Source organism: Orcinus orca, chromosome 6 (assembly GCF_937001465.1).
Source record: "Orcinus orca chromosome 6, mOrcOrc1.1, whole genome shotgun sequence".
Taxonomy (NCBI): Eukaryota; Metazoa; Chordata; class Mammalia; order Artiodactyla; family Delphinidae; genus Orcinus; species Orcinus orca.
This window is the reverse complement of record NC_064564.1, coordinates 72307033-72330611: the sequence shown is the minus strand read 5'-3', so window position 1 is coordinate 72330611 and position 23579 is coordinate 72307033. Positions and strand designations below refer to the sequence as shown.

The 23579-nt window shown below is 38.9% G+C and overlaps 1 protein-coding gene across 11 annotated transcripts in view; it reads left to right on the top strand.

Moving 5' to 3' along the window:
• The window catches only part of TRPM3 (transient receptor potential cation channel subfamily M member 3), a 536370-nt gene that overhangs the window by 293497 nt on the left and 219294 nt on the right, over window positions 1-23579 (top strand). For all 11 annotated transcript variants that reach the window (XM_049710919.1, XM_012535433.3, XM_004276399.3 and 8 more), the window contains one exon: window positions 9555-9726. In XM_049710919.1, the coding sequence (XP_049566876.1) occupies window positions 9555-9726 (172 nt within the window). The remainder of the gene's footprint in view (window positions 1-9554; window positions 9727-23579) is intronic.

Here is a 23579-nt window from a genome sequence, read left to right as displayed (position 1 = left end):
TATGGCAACCCGTAACCCTATACTTCCATCAAACTAAGCTCAAGGCTCCCTTCCACCAGACGGCTTCCCTGACTTCACCCACAGTATCATATGCCTGATGGTAGTTCTCCCACAACTGTCTTTTTCCCCTACTTAATTAAAAACTCCTCAAAAATAGGGATTAAATTGTTTTCTTTGTTTGATGGTAACCACTAACATAATACTTTGCATGAACATAAGGCCTTGACATGTCACTTAAACTTTATAAGATTTGATTTCTTCATCTCTCAGTTGACTATAAAACATTTGCTCTATTTTATACAACTTCAATGAGCATAATCATAATAGTAATTGTAATTTATTGAGCTCATATTTGAGGAAGCTCTCTGTGATTGTATATATTAGCCTGCTGAGATATGTTTCATTCCATAAAAAAAAAACTAAGCCAAGATCCACTGTCTCCAAAGCCCATACTCTTAACTAGTATTGGGTTGGACAAAAAGTTCATTCGGGGTTTCCCATAAAATCTTATGGGAAACCCCGAATGAACTTTTTGTCCAACCCAATAGTATGCCAAGTGATATATAAGAAAATATTTAATGATATTATGTTTTTATTGTTAGTTGAGATACTGGCAGATATCTTATGCCTGTAAATTAAACTCAAAAGTAGACTCAATGAGAGTGACCTGAGCCCTTTTCTTTGTCCCTAAATACTCTCAATCTCGAATGATGATTATGAAAGTGTCACCAGTGTTAAGTCAAGAAAGAAATTCCAGTGAATTGTGATTTTTATATGACTCATTTCAGACTTAGATTCTTGCTTTAGAAAACAATCTGACCAGAATTGTTTCAAGTAATTGAACAGTTTATGAAGCCTTTATGATTTGTCTTTTCCCAAATTTAGATTAACAAAACACATGGCAAATGAAAAATCTAGGCATGATCACAAGAAAAAGCACTTTTCATTTTAGCCTGGGGATGAAAACACAAGGTAGATTTCCAAAGCATCATCTTATGTGGTTATTAAATTATCTTGACGTTCAATATATTCTGTCTTCCCTAAGCTGTAGATATATTCTCAGAATTTTATAACCTTTAAGAGTTGTTACATTTAATTGGCAAGTGTTCTTTTGATGTCATTTTTATATTTTAAGCCAAGAAAAATCAAGTTTAATAATGCAATTGATAATTCTAGTGTCATTTTCAACTCAGTACATTTTTCATTTACTTCAGATGCAAGCCAAATGTGACTTCATACTGTAAGCTCAGAAAACCTCCCAGGAGTGTTATTACATGGAGTTTATTAGACTTCTGTGACTAGGTTAGATACGATATATTCAGAGGATGTGAGAGGAGAAGTTGAGACAAGGAGACCCACCCAAGTCTTTACAGTCATGAAGGAGCCAATGCTAGCTAAACCTGGACCACACTCAGGTTCAGGGCTACATTCAGTTGCATGGGTAATACAGTTTCAGTAAACACAGTGTTGAGTTTGGATTTGGACATGTTGATTTCAAAGTTCCTTTGAAATATCTATGTGAAAATGTCCAGCAGGATAGTGAGAAAGATCTGGTTACCCGCTTAGATTCAGAAGATATCTGCATATAGATGATAATTAAAGCCACTGCAGTGGATGGATCACTACATACAGCAGAGTATGTAGAGTGATGAAAAGGAGGGCCTGATAATATCCCGGATCCTGGTGATAGCCAATATTTAACGGTTGAGCAGAGGAAAAGCAGCCTGCGAAGGAGACCAGAGGAAGGGCTAAGAGGGAGGAGCAAAACCAGGGAGTGTTTTAGAAGCCAAGGGAAGACTGTGTTTTAGAAGGACTGAGTGAAGGGCAATGCCAAGTACAACTGAGAGTCTAAGGAAGAGAAGGACTTAGAAGTGTTCATCGACTTGATCAAGACAGACATCATTGGTATCACTGGTCAGAGCTGTTTCAGAAGCATGATGGAGGATCAAGCCATATTTCAATGGGTTGAGGAGGAAAAAAAAGAAGTAGAGATGGCAAGTAGAAACTACCTTTTAGAGGTTTGTCTGGGATGCGGAGAAGGGACATGAGGAGCCAAGGGGAGCCATAATTTGAGGGATTTTTTTCTTCAAGATGGGAGAGACCTGAGTTTGTTTATAAGTTTATGGTAGAAATGGAGTTAGGGTTGGAGAGGAGATAATTAATGAAATAAGTCCTAGAGTGGCCCTGAGGTGATGGGGTCCAGAGCTAAAGGGGAGATTAACCACCTGTACCCTTGTAACCGAAGGAGACGAGGAAAGAATATGTAGGCAGAGAATTGATGGCAGGATTTTGAAGTTTAGCTGGAGGTTTATCATTTATCACTGAAATAATAATAACAACAATGATAATATCAACACAATTGTAGAGTTTAATAAGTATCGGCATCCATCTAAGCACTTTACACAGATAGTCATTTAATCCTCATAATGGCACTCAGAAGTTGCTATTTTTAGTATCACTATCATCCTTCCCATTTTACTGATGGTGAAACTAAACACAATGAGATTAAGTAACTTGCCCAATGTTATATAACTAATAAATTATGTAGCTGGGATGTAAACCTAGGCCATCCAATTCCCCAGATCATATTCTTACCTATTATGCAATATTACTTCTCCATATAAGAGCAACTGTCATTTTTTTGAGTTCATATGTGGATCATTTCATGCGTTTTATATCTCATTGAATCCTAAAAATGACCCAGTGAGGTAGTTATAATCATTACTAATCTCCATTTACAAATGGAGACACTGAGACCAGAAGGTAAATAACCTGCCTTGGGTCATCCAGCTGGCAAATGTGTAAACACAGGAGTCAGATCATCTGCCAAATGAGGAGAGATAGTGTTTGGGGTCAGACGTATGAGGAACGTGGAGGATGGTAGTCATAGCCCCAGTGTAGAATAGGAACCAGAACTGATCAGAGCCTAGGGATGGAATGCCAGGCAGCTTAGAGGACCAGAATGGGGCAGAATGGAGGTCATGCAATTATGATGCATCAGTGAATCCAGAGTAGAGGGAAGAGAATATGTTTTGAAGTCTCCAAGAAGATAATAATAATGCAGTATTATATTAGTTATCTATCACCATGTAACAGATTACCCCAAAACTTAACGACTTTAAACATTCATTATATCACCGTTTCTGCGGATCAGGAATTTGTGAGTGGCTTAGCTGGGTAGTTCTGGCTTGGGGTCTCTCGTAAGGTCACAGTCAGGATGTCAGTTGGGGCTGCATCATCTGAAGGATTGAATGGGGTTACAGTACCCTCTTCCAAGATGACTCACTCACATGGCTATTGGGAGGAGTTTTCACCATGTGAATCTCTCCAGGAGGCTGCCTTATTAACATGGCAACTGGCTCCCCCCAGAGTAGGTGATCCAAGAGAGAGTGAAGAGGAACCCTCTTATGACCTAGTTTAGGAAGCCACACACCATCACTTCTGTTTTATTCTGCTTAGAAGTGTGTCACTGAATCCAGCCAGACTAAGGGAAGATTTTCAAAGAATTTCTGAACAAATTTTAAAATCACCCCACTGATACATGGTGATTTCTAAAGCAAGTAACCCCTTTCAGAACTCAAGGCCTTTTCCCACAACCAGTAGGCCCTGTATCTGAATGGTACACAGTTCACCTCTGGACAGGGCAGAGGGAGGCGAGCCTATTCGAGCAGAAAGCCTGAAATGTGGACGGGGCAGCTCTACAGCCCATGAGGTGAAGAACACATTTTCAAAGTGCTGCAAAAAGATGCAGTTGTTTTCCTGTGGATTTGAGTGGGAGTCACGCAGCTAAAGTATCTGGGCATTCTTTAGAGATGGATCCCTGGGTTTGCTGGTTTCTTGTTTGGATTGCTGAGCTGAGAGTCAGCATCTGGGTTTCAATATGACCCTGCTTCATACCTAGACTTGCAGCTGAGCTGCCTGAATAGGAAACAACAAGCCAGTGTTCCCTCTAGCTCAGGCCTTGCTATGATTTTGAGGATACACAGTGCCTTTTTTTTTTTTATTTCATTCTCTCATTCCCCTTGTTTCTTTACCTCAGACACAGGTTGTTTCCCACTTCTCTGCAGTATACCCTCATCCCTCCCAGAAACGCATGCCTGATCCGAAGAGTACCTTGCCACTCCTTTTGTGTGTCTCTCTCCAAAGCACAAACCCCATTTTGCTGCCTGCTGGTGCCTTTCCTGACCTCTGTCTACTCTACAGTTCTGGAGAACTCATCTGGAAATAATCTGATCAGCTGTCAGCAGGATTTTAATGCCCGGCTGAGTCACTGACAAAAATGTCCAGCAGCAAAACCAACCATAATATCCTTTATAAATTTAAAATCAGGCTGGGTCCTCTGTCTTTCCTCTAAATGTCTCCTGCCCTGTAAAGGAATTTAAGGTCTACATGCGATTTATAGGAAACAGTGAGGTTAGTGGGGCAGATCTTGTCAAGACGCTTTACTTCTCAGAGCCTCTATAGTTTTGTCTTTAAAATAAGCATGAAATGGATTAATCCATGTAAAAGTGTCTATCACAGTGCCTGGCATACAGTAAGTAGTCAAAGAATGCTAATTTTCTTCCTGCCTAAATTATAATCATGGTGCTATTAGGAGGGAAAGAATGACTCAGTGGGCTACACATCCCCTACCCTGGTATTGCCTGGGGCAGGTTGACACACACCTCACCAGGTAATAATGTCTGGGATTGCAGAAGGCCTGTGATTGATGACTCAGAAACCTGATTTAACTCAATTCAATTCTGTTCAGGAAAGAAGTCACAGATACCCAAACTGCCCTTGCGTCGTGGAAAGCACCACAAAATGGAGGAGACCCCAAGATATGAGCGAACTAATTTTTTTGTGGCCAGCACACACAGAAGGTCATTGTTCTGTGCTAACTTGGAAAAGGCAAATGTATTTTTTAATACAGACTGTACAGACTCAATTTTAGAGGTAGAAAGCCTTCAGAATTTATAGTCAAATCCTCTACCTTACAGATGAGAAAAACACCCTCCAAAAAGTTTCTTTTGATTAATATATTTTGAATATTTATTTGAGATAAGATGCAAGATTATATGTCTCCTCAAGCCAGTCCAATACTTATCACATACATTTCCTAGAGAAATTCTGAATTGGTGTGTGAACGAATGAATGAATAAATTTGAAGACTTGCCCAAGTTCACAAAACTAGTTAGGGGAACTAGAACTTGAAGTCCCATCTCCTGACTGCCTACTAAGTACTCCTGGGTGAGACCAGAACATGCATGAAAATAGCTAGGAAAACTCCAGCAGGTGTCCTAGATCAGCTCCCAAATGATCGATTTCAGCCCATCCAAGTAAAATAAACGCAGCACGCTGCACCAACACACAAATGATGTTAAGTTTCTCCGCAGTGTCTCTAGATCGGTTCTCTCCTGGCAATGATAATGGCCCTACAAGTATCTTATATAAAGGCCCTCCACCTCATTAACTTCTTGAACAGCTTCTGTTACATTCCCTCTTTGCTGCAAAGTCAAGGTACACAGAGGCCTTAGAACTAGAGCTTTACCAATCAGCCAATACAAAGCGTGTACAATAGATTAATGAGTGAAATACTAAGTATCTAAAATCCATTTCTAAGCAGATTTCCCTTCTAGCTATAGATACCAATGTAGTTACCAATCATGAAAGATCACTTGATATGTAGTCTTTTCAGACACAATTCAGTCTTTCCCAACCCAGATTCCTCATTTGAGCTACAAAACACAGAAAATTATTTGAATGACTCTCTTCTCAGTTCTCTCAAGGATGGTACATAACATGGACCATCCTATATTCTTAGGAGAGAAGGTGATCCATTACATACAATGAATACTGCAGAGCATTAGGGCTTGATTCTCCCAGGAAACACTGGCTGAGAAACGTGCTAGAGTAATCTGTATACCTACAGATCACAATTGTTCTTGCTATGCAAACATGCACATGCACACACACACAGACACACACACACATACACACATTTCCAAAAAGTCCTTTTTATGTTTGCTCTTAACAATAAAAGTTTTACATTACCTCTAAAATTTTGTCAGAAGGAAAAATTCATTTGTATTCATGTGATACAAAGGCATTATTTTTTTCTGTTTGAAAAACTTAACAGGAAGATCAGCAAATCTTTTGTAGAAATGCAAATTGTAACTTGAACAAAAATAGACTGCTGGTATGTTTGTTATGAAGAATATTAAGTGTATTTTGTAGACAAGTTAGACCAAAATGCATTCCTCTGAAGTATTTGGGAAGTTATTTCCAACTTTGCAGTTAATCAACAAATATTTCCAGAATATCACCGTCTTAAATGACCTAGGAGGACATGCAAAAAAAACCACTTTGCATATTTTGGCAACTGATAAATTTGTTTTCTTTACTCATATTGATTGATTTAAATCCCTGTGTAAAACAAAAGTGACTGAATTGTCTCCCATCGTTTCATTTTGGTCACTAGTTTGCAACTGGAAAATCAGTTTATAGTTGTTAAGATAAAGCAGGACTTGAGAAGAAATTCACATTTGTAGATTGCCTACTAGGAGCCAGGCATGGTGCCAGGTACTTTGCACATATAATCTCATCTAACCCCCATGAGGTAAGTGGTTTTATCATTTCTCTTTTACAGATTAAAAATGTGAGGGGGCTTCCCTGGTGGCGCAGTGGTTGGGAGTCCGCCTGCCGATGCAGGGGACACGGGTTCGTGCCCCGGCCCAGGAGGATCCCACATGCCGCGGAGCGGCTGGGCCCGTGAGCCATGGCCGCCAAGCCTGGGCGTCAGGAGCCTGTGCTCCGCAGCGGGAGAGGCCGCAACAGTGAGAGGCCCGCATACCGCAAAAAAAAAAAAGAAAAGAAAAGAAATAAAAATGTGAGACTCAGATTCACACAGCCATTGACAGAACTGGGATTCAAAGAGATTTCCATGCCTCAAACGTTCATGATTGTTCCAGGATTCAACATACCTTCCTCCAATGATGACTGGAAAATAATTTAGGACATTTAACTTATTTTTTGGATTTATATCCTCCATTATTCGGCAGAAAAAATCCCTGGCAAAATATAACTACCTTTAACTTACTTTAACATAAGATCCAAAGAAATGGGGAGCAGTAAGATGAAGACATTAAAATTCATGAGTGACACTGTAAACTTGATCCTCTTATCATGATTATGATTAATTCAAATGTACCGTATTCCCAAAGAGCTGGTGCACCGTGTTTCACAAGAAACGAAGGTCAAAACTCAGAAGGCTGAAGCATCAATGTCCTTAGAATCCTGTGGTGGGGGAAACAGATATATAGAATATAGTCAGATGATTTAATTGTGTTCTTTTATTCTCAGATTGTGGTGATTAAGTCAGGTTGACCCAGAATCATTTTCATTCCTTTATTTGTTTGAAAACATCACTTTCACTGGTGGTCTTTAATTAAGCTCCCAAGAATTCGAAAACGTGCCCCGTATCTCATCTAGAACAAGTGTCTGGAGTTCTCCATCACAAATAGTTTAACCTCTAGAAAATCCACTGTCCCATGCCCCTCACAGAACTGCTTTGGTGTTCCCTTCTTCTTGGCATGGAGCCTTGGGGAACTGCCGTTAGGAAAGAGAAAACAGTAAACTAAAGCTTTTTCTTTTATCCAAAAGTACAGTGCAGAGGTACTTTAAGAATAGGAGAAAGTCTTTCTGCTAAGCCTTTTTCAACAAAGCATTAATATTTATTAACTTGCACTCTGTTATAGAATGAATGTTTTATGATAAAAAATGCGTAACAGCAAAATGGGAATTTTAACCACAAGCAACCTACTCTTCCAGTGATAAAAGAACTCAGGATGGGGTTAGCCAACCACTCTCTCTGTAGTTCAGGGGGTACTCTCATTCACTCATCTAGACAAAGGGGTAATTGAACACTGCTCCATGTGATTACTGGAAACAATAATCACAAATTTATAGGCTTCCTTTATAAATGAGAGCCATCTAGAATAAGCTGTGAATTAATGGTATATTAATGGTATATTAACAAATAGGGACATTTATTAAAAGGTCTGAAAGATATTTCAAAAGCTCAGAATTACCCATTTTAAATTTAGATTAGATCAATTCCCAAACAATTCAGATAAGAGGGGGTTTTTATTTTTCAACTTTTAATAAAAGCATGTCTGTCTCAAGTCTTTTGAATTAATCCATTCACTATTCATTGAGTAGATTCTGTTTGCCAGGCATACAGAAATGTGGGGTTTTGAATCAGCATCAAGGTGTAAAATACGGCTTTTATGAGATCTTTTCTACTGATGCTGTCTTTACTGAATCACTTTGTAATTCCTTTAGCAAACTACTTTGCTAAACTCCTTTAGCAAACTACAGCTTTGCCTGATGAGTTATTATATACTTAAAATGAACAAGTGCATCTCAACTCTATAATTAATGTATACACTGCATAAAGGCACAGAAATAAAAGTCCCTTAGCATTTATTTCTGTCTTGTCAATTTCAGTGATACAGTACAGAAATAACTGTATGGACACCGTGTAACAGTGAGTTGGTTAAATGTTCCTTTTCATAGTCTTGAGTAAAATTTCTGCCTAAATGTTTTAGGAGTAGGTTTCCAACACGTCATCTTGTTTCCATTGTGTCTAAGCAGTTTGGGAAAGGGGAATGAATAAGCATAGATTTTGGAATCAGGCAGACCTGGTTGTGATTTCTGGTTCTGAGCGTGGTAAACTCTTGTAAAACCTACTTAATCTCCATCTCTGTTCCTTCATCTACAAAATAAACATAACAACATCTACTTTGCAGGATTGTTGCAAGGAGTATAGATAATGTATATAAAGCAACTGGCGCACAATAGGTTTTGTTTTTCTTTTCAGATCAAAAGTCTGAAAGACCATACTAAGAATTGTTCTGTTTCAGGTAGTCTGATTCACCATGAAATTAAAATAACACAACAAAAATTTAAGACAGAGATGAACATTGTGAACCTGATTTTTATTTATATCATGATACAGTTATTTTACATTCAGCATTTCCACTTAAGGTGTCTAATAAGACACCTTAAGGTGTCTTAAGGTCTGTTTAAATAACAGACCTTCAGATTGCTGAATGGGCTTGACAAAGAAGATCACCCCTGACCCCATTCTCCACCCTCCACTCCCCATCCTCCACTGTACTCCAGAATCATGGTTGCTCTTCTCTGCCTATTAGATGTATGGACATGAAGGAGAGGAGAAAGAAAGAAACAAAATAGCTAAATTTAAAAATTATTTTTGGTTCATCAGCATATAAACAATCAACTTCAAAATGAAACAGACATTCACTTGCCAGTTTTTGAGTACAGTGAAAGCACAAACTCTCATTTCTGTATGAATCCAGAAAATTAATGGAATACTTACTGTAAATCTTGCTTCTACCCAAAACAGTATTAGGAGGAGGATGTAGACTATCCTTTCACTGTACCAAAGAATTGATTTCCCTTCTCTCTCTCTCATTCCTGTCTGTCTGGTTCTCCTTTTCATATTTTTCACTCTTTTCTCTGACTTTGCCCCTTTTTTTGAAATTCTGCAGGTTGTCCGGCCATATCAGACCATGTCCAATCCCATGAGCAAGCTCACTGTTCTCAACAGCATGCATTCTCACTTCATTCTGGCCGACAATGGGACCACCGGAAAGTACGGAGCAGAGGTGAAACTTAGGAGACAACTGGAAAAGCATATTTCACTCCAGAAGATAAATACAAGTAAGTCGGCTACTGTTCCCACTCAGCCTTCAAATAGGCTGAAAGTGAGAAAACTTGAGCAGATTTTGAACACAGATCACTTTCTACTGGGCCAATGGTTAGAATTAGAGGAAGTCATCTAGAGGAGGATGATTGGAGGCGCAATAAGTGTTTACACAATTAGTGGACTCAAGCTCATTTATTATGTGTGAAAAAGTCAACCCTGTCTGGGGTTTATAAATGCAGATAAGCTTTTCCTTCCAAACTTTTGTCTACATCTTTTACACAATACTCTAAGGAGGAAAAGCACCCTGGAGAAGTTTTTTTCTATTTATTAAGCTATTTTTGGTGGCTAAAGAAAAGAAAAAAAGAAAAAAAAAAACAAGTTTTGATCTTAGCATAGATCTGGCTGTGCGAAGGCATTTCCAGGGAACTGACATTGTCTAAACTAAAGCATAATGTGTAACCATGTTGATGAAACTAATTCTGTCTCTTAATTTTATGTATGTATTCATTCACTGTCTCTAGATACCTATATATTTAGGTATATGTGTGTATTTATGGGTACCACATAATACTTAGCCCATAGTTACACTGAAATGATACTATTAAGTACTTATGTGTTCTATGCAGTATTTATCGTGTACCCATTTAACTATGAGAAGGTAGCATTGTAAAAACAGCAATGCTCCCCAGCACACTCAGTGGCTTGCATTTAAATGTGGTAGAGGTATGAAAATAATCTACTGACCTTCCTCACAAAATAAAATTCAATTTGTTTTCACAAAGTAACACATGGCTTCGCGGCAGGCTCAAGCTTTCTGGTAATTGTATGTTCCATCAGGGAAACTTGGATTTAATTGATTAAACTTTCAAAGCCTGCAATTCCAAGTAACAAAAGATTCTCTTTGGCTTGATAAGCTTTCAAAAATTCAGTGTAATATGATTCAGCCTGTCCAAATGGCTTTTCTCATCTCCAGTCTTTTCTCTGCATCTGTCCCAAATGGATCTTGCTTGCTCTTGCCACCTTCCTCCCAGAGCTAGGATGTCCAACCTATCAGACCACAGCTTCTCTTTCCTGTACTCTCTTTTCTGGTTCCACGTTTTAGGAGCTACTGCTGTTTAAGCAGTCAAGTTTCATACCTTCATCTTTTTCACAGAGAATTCTGGAATAATAGATTTTGGTGTAGGCCTGAAGTCAACATTGTATTAGAAAACTCTCTTCTAAGAATCTTCAACTATCTTTGGAAAGAGAAAACACAGGATTACCCAAAGGTAAACATCTTTTGGGGAAAAAAGAGTAGAAAAGACTAGAAAATCCATCCAGAAACCAGCAGAGATCCAAAGTAACAAAGCACTATAGCCAATGGGTGGTAGGTTTTGTTAAACTAAAATTGAATTTTATTATAATATTTGACAGGAAGGACAAAACTCATATCATTAATATTATCCATTTACGTTTTTATAGGCTACAGCATTACTTGTTTTACACCAGCAGGTTAAGAATGAGCCTAAATAGGAGTAGCCTGAAAGCTGAAGAAGATGGGAGCAGGGTAGACAAAGAGCAAATGCAGGGTCAAGTTCAGTGCTCAATAGTGAGACCAAATTTGTCCAGACACACAAAGCATGCCATTGTGCCAGGTCCTGGTGGCAGCTGGGCCAGGTATTCGTTAGTGTTAGGAGAAGAGCTAGGTGTGCGGTTGTGTAAGTTTAAACACCCAGCTACGATGGTGCCAGCAGGAGTTAAAACCCAGCCAGCGCTCTGTCTGCCAAGCCCTGTGCCTTATAGGTGCCCAAGGAAAGGATACTCTTTTCTAATTAGTCATCCCAGAGGGGACATTGTTTTGTAACCTTTGTGCCTGGGGAAGCACCTGTCTCCAAAGCTCACAGAGTTGCTATGCGTGGAGATTGCCCTGAAGGGGAGGCTCATAGACAGTGGCCGGGCCTCCGTGAGGAGCAGAGCCCAGCAGCATAGAGTCCAGGAGAAGGCCAAGGCTGGTGGTCAGGGCATCAGGGATGCTGGAGGAGCCAGGACCCCAGGCACATGCCTCATGCCACTCGTGTGACACTGGACCCTTGCGAGCACATCAGGGCAGGTAGTGGCATGCAAACACATTGCCAAGTGAAATCCCAGTCAAGGGTCTAGGGCGCAAAGTAGGGGATAAACACAGACCCAGGTTCCAAGCTGAAGCACCAGGTCAGAGAAGCTGGCTTGAGACTCCTAAAATGTTCCGAGTCCACAAACAGGATTAGGCCTCGGATCTGGGGTAGAGGCTGAGCCCCTAGGTTGGGTTAAGTGATAGTAGCTGGAACAGGATGGGGGCAGAGAGAGGCAAATAGTCATTGCAATCGTCATAATTTATAAACACAATTTTCCTCTTTGTTTTGGGGACTGTATTTGAGGCTTAATAGGAATTCACAGACTCCCATTCAGTGCAAATAATTAAATAAGGAGAAGAAGGTTAAAGATGCCCAGAGGAGATCCCTGAGGTCACAGGAAGTTATAAGCTCAGGGCCAAGAATTTGCGACAAGCTGTAGTGAATGATGCCATGCCTTAGCTCTTCTACCAGTTCTATCCTTGAACTTAGTAGTGGGAGGGTGACCAACTTGTCCCAGTTTCCCAGGGACTTTCTCAGATTTAGCATTGAAAGTCCCATGTCCCTGGGCCACCTCCATCACAGGCAAATGGAGATTGCAGGTCGCCCTCCAAGTCAGACTCAGGAGTCATTAGTTCTACTTCTCTTTTTACTGCATTCACCCCACAAAGCAGGGAAGGAGCAGCGAGGGCCTCAGAGCTTAAGGAGTGGCCCAGGCTCCGGAAGTAGAGTAGGACCTTGAGATCTCCATTCAGTTAGCAGTAAAGCAAAGTGCCCACTGAGAACCTGGAAGTCTCCAGAATAGGACTGACTGAGAAAAAAGGAGGAAAAGTTGACCTGGTTAAAATAAGAAACAGCAGAACTAAGAACATAGACCTTTAATGTAACTCTCTGTTCTAATCTGAACACTATTTTTTTCTTTATATCATAATTAGTGATAATGTAATTCTTCTTATTAAAATAAAATTTTATTCTATAACAATTCTAAAAATCTCACCTACTTCTTAATTTCCCTCTTCAAAAGTCTAAGAAATCTAAAATACAACAGGGGAACTCAATTTTGGGAAACCCCAGTTTAGCCTCCTGAAATTAGACCCTCCACCAGGATACCACAATAATACTATCACCACCTATTACACTTAGAAGACCCTGGAGGTGTCTGAATACAGTCAGCATTTTACTCATTAAAGTGCCATTCCTCTTCATCACTTAGGGATGACATGCATACCATAGGATTCTTTCCACAAGTCTATTTCTTGCATAAATAGCATAATCTTCTGAAGAATATTTTCAAGAGACCTTTAAGCCCTTTCTCATCAACATGACAATTATGAATAATAAAATATTATAAGCACCAGCATCTTAGACTTTTCTCAGCACTCTGGCATCCATTATCTCAACTCTCCCCTCCCTCCACTCATTCTTGCTGTTAACAGTCCTTACTGAAGTGTTGTCATTGGTTACTGAAGGACTTCTTTGCTGTTAAAGGAGAATCCTTTCCGACGTGAGCCACTTAGGAACACTCTTCCATCTGAAATTTTCTAAACTTCAAATTTAACATGCAAAGCCTCAAACAATCCCCATCATGCCTTTAGCAAACAAATATTTCTTGAACTCCTATTATGTACCAGTCATGGTTAAGGTCTAGAAAAGCAGCAGTAGATAATTCATTGAGCTTATGTCAAGAGGGGCAGAGTAATAAGTAAATAAGTAAATAGGCAAATATATGTAGTAAGAGAGCTGTTAAAAATAAAGCAGAGGAAGGGATATATGTATGTGTCATGGGTACACATGTCTGCATGCATGCACATGTGTGTGATGGGAGCATAGTTTAGATTAGATGATTGGGTATGGTGTAATATATGAGCAGAGACCTGAATGAAGTGAGGGAGCCAGCTCTGAAAAGAGCATTCTGGAGGGAGTGAAAGCAGGAACAAAGACCCAGGTATTCGATGAAGAGTATGACCTTTGTAAAGAGTTGAATTTTATTCTGACCGAGTTTTGATCTGGCAAGTTATAGGGTCTCCCTTGTGGTTTAAAACATCACTCTGCTGTTGTGTGTAGAGATCCAACTGACGCAGGGGGCAAGATTAAAAGCAGGTAGATGTTTCAGTAGGCTATTGCCGTAATGCAGGTGAGAGATGACAGTGTTTTGAATTAGGGTGACAGCAATAAAAGTAGTAAAAAGTGGTTGGATTCAAATTTATACATATCTGTTTTCTTAACTGATCTTTCTTTTAATGTGGTAAAATATATATAGCATAAAATTTATCAGTTTAACCATTTTTAAGTATACCGTTCAGTGCTATGAAGTACGTTTACATTGTTATGTAATCATCACCACTATCCATCCCCAGAACTTTTCATCATTCCAAACTGAAACTCTGTACACATTAAACACTTTTATTCCCTCCCTACAGCCCCCGTAACCATGATTCAACTTCATGTCTTTATGAATTTGTTCTAGGTACCTCACATAAGTAGAATCATACGATATTGGTCCTAAGATACATTTTGAAGGTAGAGCTCAAGAGAACTTGCTACTGAGTTGAGCATTCAGGGGGAGGAATAGACGCATCAAGGATGCTGAACAGTCATCCTTACAGACACCAGTATATTCTTCAAAGAATGGGGCTAGTGGGAGCCCCTAAGGAGTAAGTTTTTACAGAAAAGGGAGTTGAGGACTAATCTCTGGGGAGTTGAGACAAAGTCCTTGAGAAGGAGGGAGATGATGAGATTCAGTGCACAAATGAAGAACGTGGCCATAGGTAGAACAGGAAGAGTTTCATCCTGGGTAGCAGGAGGGAAGGCAGAGTTTATGTGCGCAGATGTAGGTGGGATGGAACATTTTCTGCTGGGAAGATCAGGTAGTTCTTTATAGATGCTTTCTATATCTGAAGAAAATAATACAGGAGGTCATTGTCTAAGAGTGTGGAAAGAGAAGAGGTGTAGAAGATTAGGGAGAAAATAGAAAAAACAAGTGTAGAGCCTGGGAGAGTGAGCTGACTAGGGAAATGTAAGACTGCCCACTTGATATTTGTGGTCATAAATTTACAGTGGCGTGAATCATCAGGGATGTGTGTTTTTTTCCAGGCATGTTCAGCTTGAGTAGTAGAATAGGCAGAGACTTGGGTTGAGAGCCTGTTGGGATTTTGCTAGGCAAGTAGAAAAGAGGAAGAGAGAGGCAAGGGAGTGAGGCTATATGTACTCTTTACACCTATATCCCAGGAGTATTGTCAGTGTCTGGATGAAAGCAGTGCTTTCCCACCCACATCTGTGCCCATTCACGAGAACATAAAATCATTCATCTAAAAGATCAGAATAAGGTGCAGAGAAGTGATTAAGAGAATTATCAAAGGTGACCCACACCTTTAGTTAGTATTGCCAAGCATTACATATGTTAAGTTCAAACCATTTAAGTAAACAAAGGTTCATAATAAGCAGTTCCTCATATTTATTTTATTGTTGTTTACATATTCATATAAGTTGAATCAAGTTAGCACAGTGCTGGGAACGTAGTAGCTGTTCAATAAACACGTGTTACCTGAAAGACTGAATACCAAGGGACTGCTCCAGAAAGACTGAATACCAAGGGACTGCTCCAGAAAGTAACGTGTAAGTAGCCTGATGAACCTATAAAATCCCAAGCATATTTTCTGCATACATTTTTGCTTTTAAAAAATTTCCAAAAAAATTAGAGAATATTATAATAACCCCCATAACTATCACCCAGACTCTACATTTATCAGCCTATAGCCAATCTTGTTTCCTCTATGTATATAACCACCTACATCTTCTTCCGGGTAAGTTTGAAAGAAATCCAAACAGTGTATCATTTCATCTATAACTATTTCAGCACCAAAGCATTTCTTTAACTTGCGTGGGCCACACGCAAGGTAGATTTTTAAAGTATTTCCTTAACTTAGTAGCAACATAATGGAAAATACTGATCCAGGTATCCTTTAACAATTCTTTCAAAAAAATAAAAATTAAGAACTATGTTATCACATGTTAAAATTTATCTAAAATTTTGATAATCATTTTTTCTTGTCCCAAATTCTACACTAAGCTGGCCAAAAAACATTTAAAACAAATATTACCTTGCAGTTCTTAAAAAGGAAGATTAGAAAAATCCCCAGCAATTGTGGCTTTTTTGGAAGCGTTTGAAGGGAAGAACATAACTTTTGGGAAAAAAGGAAGGCTTTGCCTCTTGCCAGTGGTATAAGCTGAGAGAAACAGGGAGACCTGGGGGTTCAGATCTTCATGGCTCTGTGACCTTAGGTAAATTACCGTATTTCTCTCAGACTTTGTTTCTGTGTCTGTGAACCAGGGATGATAATTTTTCACAGTGTGGTGATTAAATGAGTCAACCTGTGAAAGGATTCTGGCACGTGGCAGTTCAGAAACACTGATTCCCTTCCTGCCTTCTCGTTGGCACAGCGGTCCCCTAGTGGGAAACCATGTTCTGTGTTGATATAGCCTGATGGGCTGCCATAGATTCCAACCTGAGATCCAGACGTTCATTCGAAGCCCATCAGAGTCTAGGATGTCTGTCAGAATATCTTTACCACAAAGCGAACCTGTCTCTGCTTGTTAGGGAAAAGCCATGGATCTCTGGGGTTACAGAAAGGGTCCAAAGAAAAAAATGAGACTCAAAATTATATTCTGAAACATATTATCAAGCCTCTATTAACATTACTTCTTAAAGAGTAGTTCATTTAAAGTCTTGATCATTGAAGCAATAAACAGAAAACTCATGTTTTTTCATTGTTGAAAATATATTCTAAACTGTAGTTGTTCCTCTTGCTTGAGTGAAGAATATAATGGAGAAAATTTCTATTTCTTTAGAGAGTCAAGCTATTCTAGTGTCTTGGAGCAATCATTATGAATGTCAGTTAAGTTTGCAGAGAACTCTGTTTGGTGGAGGTGTTAGAATTTGGGCTAAATGTGAATTGGTCCCGAATATATAAGATAAGATTTATATGTCAAGTTTAGATTTGGGCCAATATCAGATTTCCTTCTTATAATTTACTGTTTTGTTTAAAAAGGAGATTGGAGGAAGAGGACAGAAATCTAGTTTGTTTTGGGCTCTAATTGATGAAAGTGCTATACTCCGTTGTGTTTGAATTTTATTTTAGGTTTGGCTAAACGCAAAGTTTTATTTGGATTACATATCTTAATTAATTTGTGAACATTAACTTTGTAGGAAATTTCATTATGAGGCTAGAATTTTCCAACTTTGTCATCTTCATACTATAAAGTGAAATCTATGTCAGACTAAATCTAGTCTAAGAGACTCTGTCCCCATGGTAGTCATTATAGATACACCCATTCTGCAGTACTAATGAATGGGGATGTCTGAGTAGGTTTAGATTTTTGTAACCATTGCTTTTGCCACTGTCAGGGTTTTCTTGAAAGAGAATTTGATACTCTGCATTTTCTTTGCCCCAGAGTAACAACTGACATTTGAGCATAGCCTCATCTAATGAAGCCACAAAGAATACTTTCTCTAAAGCAGTAGATTAAAATCTGCTTGGCAGTTCTAAGCAAACAAGTAGCGGAAATGATCACAGAATTCATAAAACAATCAAATTTGGTATTTGAGGATATTGCTATTTAGAATTCTCTGGGAAAAAAGAACAGATGTTTTGTTATGCAGTCCCTAAGCGAGTACACCAATTTATATATGACTGTGTGCTTACTCACACAAACTAACAAAAAATAATAACGATAATAATGTCACCCAGTAGCACCGAATGTCATCCCTGATAAGTTATGCTTTATGATGGGAACAGATGTTTCTGATTTCCACTGAGTTGTTTGGTATAGGAGTCCCATGAACAGGCTAATCCATAGAGTGATAAAGTCTCATGGGTTCCAGGACATTTTATTTTAAAAAGATCATCTTTGTGATGTGACACTCATCAATTTACAGCATTTTGTTTCAGTGAAATTTCCATAATCAGAAAAAATACTCATGACTGTATCCTTGTTCCATTACCACCATTTTTTGGTGATAATTCTTAAACATGGCTGTGGTAATTTTCAACTAAGGTGACACTGCGTCCCGTAGGAGGTCTTTTAAAATATCAGAGGGGTTTGGTTGATACAATTTCTGGTGCTCCCAAATGACACAGAGAGGAGGAGGGAATATTAATATTCTACCTTGTGCAGGACGGTTTCATATGCAGAATTGCCTGGACCAAATGCCAATCCATCCCTTAGGAAACACTACCCTGTATGTTTCCTTGAGTTTTGTTTTTCTTTTTTTTTTCCCCAAATCTTTCCAATAGCCCACACCTGATGTGGCAGGGCCACACACTTCCAAGATACTCTGTCCTAGTCTAAAGACGTAGAAAAAGCAGCAATCGTGAGCCAGCAGTGAGATTTAAAATATTGAACAAGCTGTGAAGACTTTAGTGTCCTCAATCCACATCATAGGCTGGATGTCAGCCCTGACATGTCCTTCAGATCCTAACATCCCTTGCTGTTGGGAAGTTCTCCCTTATATCCAACTTCATTTGCTCTGAATCAGTTCTCTTCTGGGTGAGGACCAAAGTCATCGTCTGTGTTAGAGCTCTCAGCTTATTTGAAAACTGTAAATGGACTTGAATTGACCTTTCTGCCATAATGGCTGTAAGGAAGCTGTTTTTCATTTGAAGAGACACACTGACCTGCTTAACAGGCAGAACTGACTCAAGAAGTAAATCAGAATTTCCATTTCGGCAGCACCTGCTCTTAGCACCACTGCTTTGTATGTTTCAGGCTCAGTGACTCCAGAAATGTGCTCAATGCTGGGGGCTCTACTGTCAGAGTCCTTGATGTTCAGAGAAATCCTACAGTCCACCGTTATTAGCTGATTTGGGGGTAGAAACAGAAGCCCAGAAATGTGGTTGCTTTACCTGCAGGCCCCTGGAGAGCCTACTAACTAGAATTCATTGCCAAGGGAATATTTTAATAAACCAAGGTTCTAGGAGAATAAAACGTTTGAAACTGAATACAAAGAGACCTCTAATTTTTAATCTATATATTACTGAGAATTATGTTGGAAATAAGGGAGCAGGGCAGTAATATAAATCTTGAGTGAATGAATAAATTCATGATGTAAAATGCCATAAAGCAGTGCTTTTTAAAAATTCACATTTCATTTCTAGTATATGTCTCTCATTTCCCTGGACTGTAATAGACCCCTTATACGTATTAGTATTTTTCTCTTGTTAAATTATGAAGCCAACTTACCCTGGAAATTTGACATAGATTATCTAAAGAATACTACTGACATCCTTACTATTAAATCCTTACTATTTACCAACCTCTCTGATACCAAAACTAGAGTTAATGTCATGCATAGTAAGTGCTCAATAAAGAGTTGCTGATTTGGCATGAAACAAATTTTAGTGATTTTTGACCCAGTCATATTATTGTAAGAAATGTGTGAATTTACAATTTCCAAAAAATTCCAAAAATATTTTAGCAACAGCAGCATTATTGAAATAAGCAGGTAGCTTCCTGGGAGGCTATTTTAAAGGATTGTAGTCATTTATATATAAATAAATAATTTGTATCATAAATACTACATAAATTATTTATTTTTATTCTTATTATGACTGTTAAGTAAGTCTCATTTCTTTGTATTTATACCAAATACAGAGAGACGAAGCCTGAGTGTCAACAATAGCACAGAGAGGGAGGCATATGACAAAGGGAAGGTCTAAGGTATGAGTCACATCAGAGTTTCCTTGGAAAGTTTTCCATTTTGGAGTAAGTTGGATAGCCATACAGTAAGAGGTTAGAGTTGGCATGGAACCATCGGGTCCCTTGCCCACTATTGACATTGCAGACCTAGAGGGACACTTTTCCCACTGAGCCTTGTTACAGCTCAGGACCATTTTGCATTCACTAAGACACAGGTTCTGCTGCTGTAACAATGACTCAAAACAATGGATGCCTCAATGAGACAGGAGTTTATTCCTTATGCATGTGTTATTCTGAACATGAGTCCAGGCCTTTTGTGGTAGCCTCACAATGTTGAGGACTCAGATTTCTTCTTTCTTTTGCTCTGCACATCCCTGTTTTCATGGTCTGCGGGAACTCACTGTCACATCTACATTCTGCTCAGAAGGAATCAGGAAAAAGTCATGACCTGTTCCCTTAAAGGCACAATGAGGAAGTCATATACAGGATTTTGGCTTACATCCTATGTGCCAATATTTGGTCACATATTTACACCTAGCAAAAGGGGGATTCAAAAATGTAGTCTTTATCCTGGGCATACAGCTAAAATTCTATCACTATGAAGGAGGAAAATAGATATTAGAGTACAGCCAGCACTTTTTGCCACACCTTTCCAGCATAGCATTACAGATGGTTATTAAGAATTGGCTGGAGTTGGCACATGAGGTAAAACATACCTGCCATTCATAAATAAGGTACACCTACATGTTCTAGTGTGTTCATTGAGTAGCTTTGTCCATAAATGACTCCTGTAGCATATGCTTCATATCATGCCCTTTCACTTTCACGTGTGTGTTTGTTAGTGATATGTAGCTGAAGAGTCTTCCACTGGTTCTGGAAATTGTAATTTCCCCTTGAAATGGGATTGAGACTAGCTGTCTAAAATTATATACATTACTTTAGACCATCCTGGTTTAGTTGACTTTTTAGGTTAACTCAAACAGATCCTCCTAGCCTCAAAGTAATTGCACAGGCTCTACTATGCATAATTTGTGCACATTCCATAATGGATCCATAGCCACATATTTTCTTGCACATCATTTGTAACCTTTAAATGCCTAAATATTAAAAATAAATAGAAGAGATTCAATTCCGTGTTTCTGTGACATTGTACTTAATATTAATTTTTCAAAGATAAATCCTAGGAAATAATTCTCATGTGACCTACACAGGACTGTACTCTTGGTAACAGGCAGGAGAATGGAGATTGCTCGCCTCTCAAATCCTTCCTGAAGGGGAAAGGTTGTAACTGGGCCTTGGCCCAGTTGGGGAAAAAGGACGAGAAACCCATCTTAGGGAGTAAAAAAGCAGCAGCGCATCCTCCGACTCTGTTGAGGAAACGTTTGAGGAGACCTGGAAAGCAGATGCATTTGTGAGGGATTTAAAGCTGTTTTATACCAGTTATCCAGTTTGACATTCCTACATTTTATAGCCCCTAAGTGATAAGTAATAATTTGGCAAGATACAGCTGAAAGGCTCTTGAAACCTTGGGAATGCCTATAAATATATAATTAAGAGTATTTCCTGACACTGACAGTTATAAAAAGATTAATTAGTAGAACTTCTCTTAACAAATGGTGAGCTGGGTCACCTTGTTTTAGAGACTGAGATACATGTGTATTACTGATCCAACCCTAGTTAGTTTGTCTTTTGATTTCAGCTTGTGTTCCTCAGTAAAACCAAAAAGATAGAGCTAAAAGCAGTTGGGGTTTCTTTTCTATCTTAAGTGAATAAAGCCTACGAGGATCTATTGCCGTACAGATTTAATGAAACCACAGGCCAGCACTTTAAAAATAAACCTTGCCTTTCCTCTCTGGGTATTCTTTGAATAGAACAGTTTCTTGGCCTTGTTTCTGTCTTGCCTATATCTTTTTCCCTCATCTTTTTATAGTACCAAACTCAGAGGTATTGTGACTTTTCCATTCAGACAAACTAAGTTTCTGTAGAAAATAGATTCAATGTTTAGAAACCCCATTAGAAAATAGTATAAATAAATTCAAAGAACAATTGGGAAAGCAAAGAAAATATTTGCAACCATGACAAAGAGCTTATTTACATAATAAGCAAAGGGCATCTACAAATCCTAAAGGAGAATCCTGTAAGAAAATGGGCAAAGTATATCAACAGGAAAATCTTGGGGAAGAAAATACAAATGCTCAACTTCACTCAAAATTAAAGAAATGGGGCTTCCCTGGTGGTGCGGTGGTTGAGAGTCCGCCTGCCAATGCAGGGGACACGGGTTTGTGCCCCGGTCCGGGAAGATCCCACATGCCGCGGAGCGGCTAGGCCCGTGAGTCATGGCCGCTGAGCCTGCGCATCCGGAGCCTGTGCTCCGCAACGGGAGAGGCCACAACAGTGAGAGGCCTGCGTACCGCAAAAAAAAAAAGAAAAATTAAAGAAATGAAAGCTAAGACAACAATGAAATTTTTTTAACCTATCAAATTGACAAAAAACAGAATTTAAAAATATCTGGTGTCAATAAGTGTGTATGGAAATCTGTACTGGAGGGTGTGCAAATATGGGCAACCTTATCTGGAAGATAATTTGGCTACCCCTATTAAATTTTAAATGCACATATCTTTTGGCCCTGTAATTTTACTTCTAGGGATTTATTTTATGCATATTTATTGCCGTATTGTTTATGGTAATAAAAATGGAAATAATTCAAAGATTCACCAACAAGTGACTAATTAAATTATATGTAGACATACAGTGAAAGACTGTGAAGTTATTATAAATAATGCAATAGCTCTGTTTGGGCTCCTATTGAAAGATACCCAATGGTAGTTTTTATGTCCTTTTCTTAAGTTAAAGCCTATTGTACAACAGTAGAACTGTGTGTTTATGATCACATTTATGTTTTTTAAAATTATGTGTGTGTGTGTATATATGCTTACAAAATATCTTAAAGGACACAGATGAACAATTACAGCTTCTAGAGAATGAGACTTGAGGTAAGGGAAGTAAGATGAGAACTGACATTTTCCACTAAATACCTTTTAAAAACCTCTCAGTGTTGTTTTTTGACAATGACCAAATATAGCTTTTATAAAAGGAAGGAAGGAAGGGAAGGAGGGAGGGAGAGAGAAAAGGAGGGATGGAGAGAGGGAGAGAGGAGGAAGGATGGATGAAGGAAGAAAACTTTTTGGAAGTAGTCAGCCTATCCATGTTCAGTACTTTCTTCCCACAAGTGTATGTTTATCATTCTTGACCTGTGGGTAAGGAGCCAACACAGCTGTGTTTGACACACCTCGATTTCTCTTGCTCACTGAGTCTGCTGGCAATTCTTTGCTTCATCTAAGACAAAAGGAAAGAGTCAAGTCAGGAGACCTAATGGAAGAGGCTGGTTAAAGACATGCCATGGAGAATAATATTCTCAAATCATATAAAGGATGTGTATAAAACAATAAGACAACATAACAGGTTTGAATCTTATATTTGATAGTGGCTGGAATCAGAGCCAAAATTATCTTCCCTGTTTGGAGTTGGTAAATGACAAAATAGCCTAAATTTATTCCCAATCCTTAGCCATAACCAGGTAGCCTAGTATAATGGGGCTCCTGAAAATGCCCTACTTCTATACCTCTACCATGAGCACAATTCAGTAGAGCTAAATTGTTCATTTTCCTTTTATTAGGCTCTTGGGCACCCCAAAGTCCAGCTCCCCTCTCCCTGGATCCTACTCCCCGTGATGGAGTAGGCTCACACACAGCTCATTCAACAGCCATTTCATGTTGAGTATTGTCTGTGATGCTCACACTGGAAAAAATGGCTCCCACTATATTCTTGACTCCATTGTACTCTTTAGATGCTCTGTATGGAGCCAAAATACATGTCAGAAGTTCGTCAGCTTTTCAAAATATGGCAAGAACGAGAACTCAAAATATCTGTCATCTAAAATAAGTAGTGATCGCTCCCTCTGTTATTTTCCCCTTGATAGTTCTTCTGTTACTCCACCAGTATTTGCTTGTGTGCCTACAATATATAAAGCACTATAGAGGTGGCAAGATAAATAAGACATAATTGTGCACTTGAAGAACTTA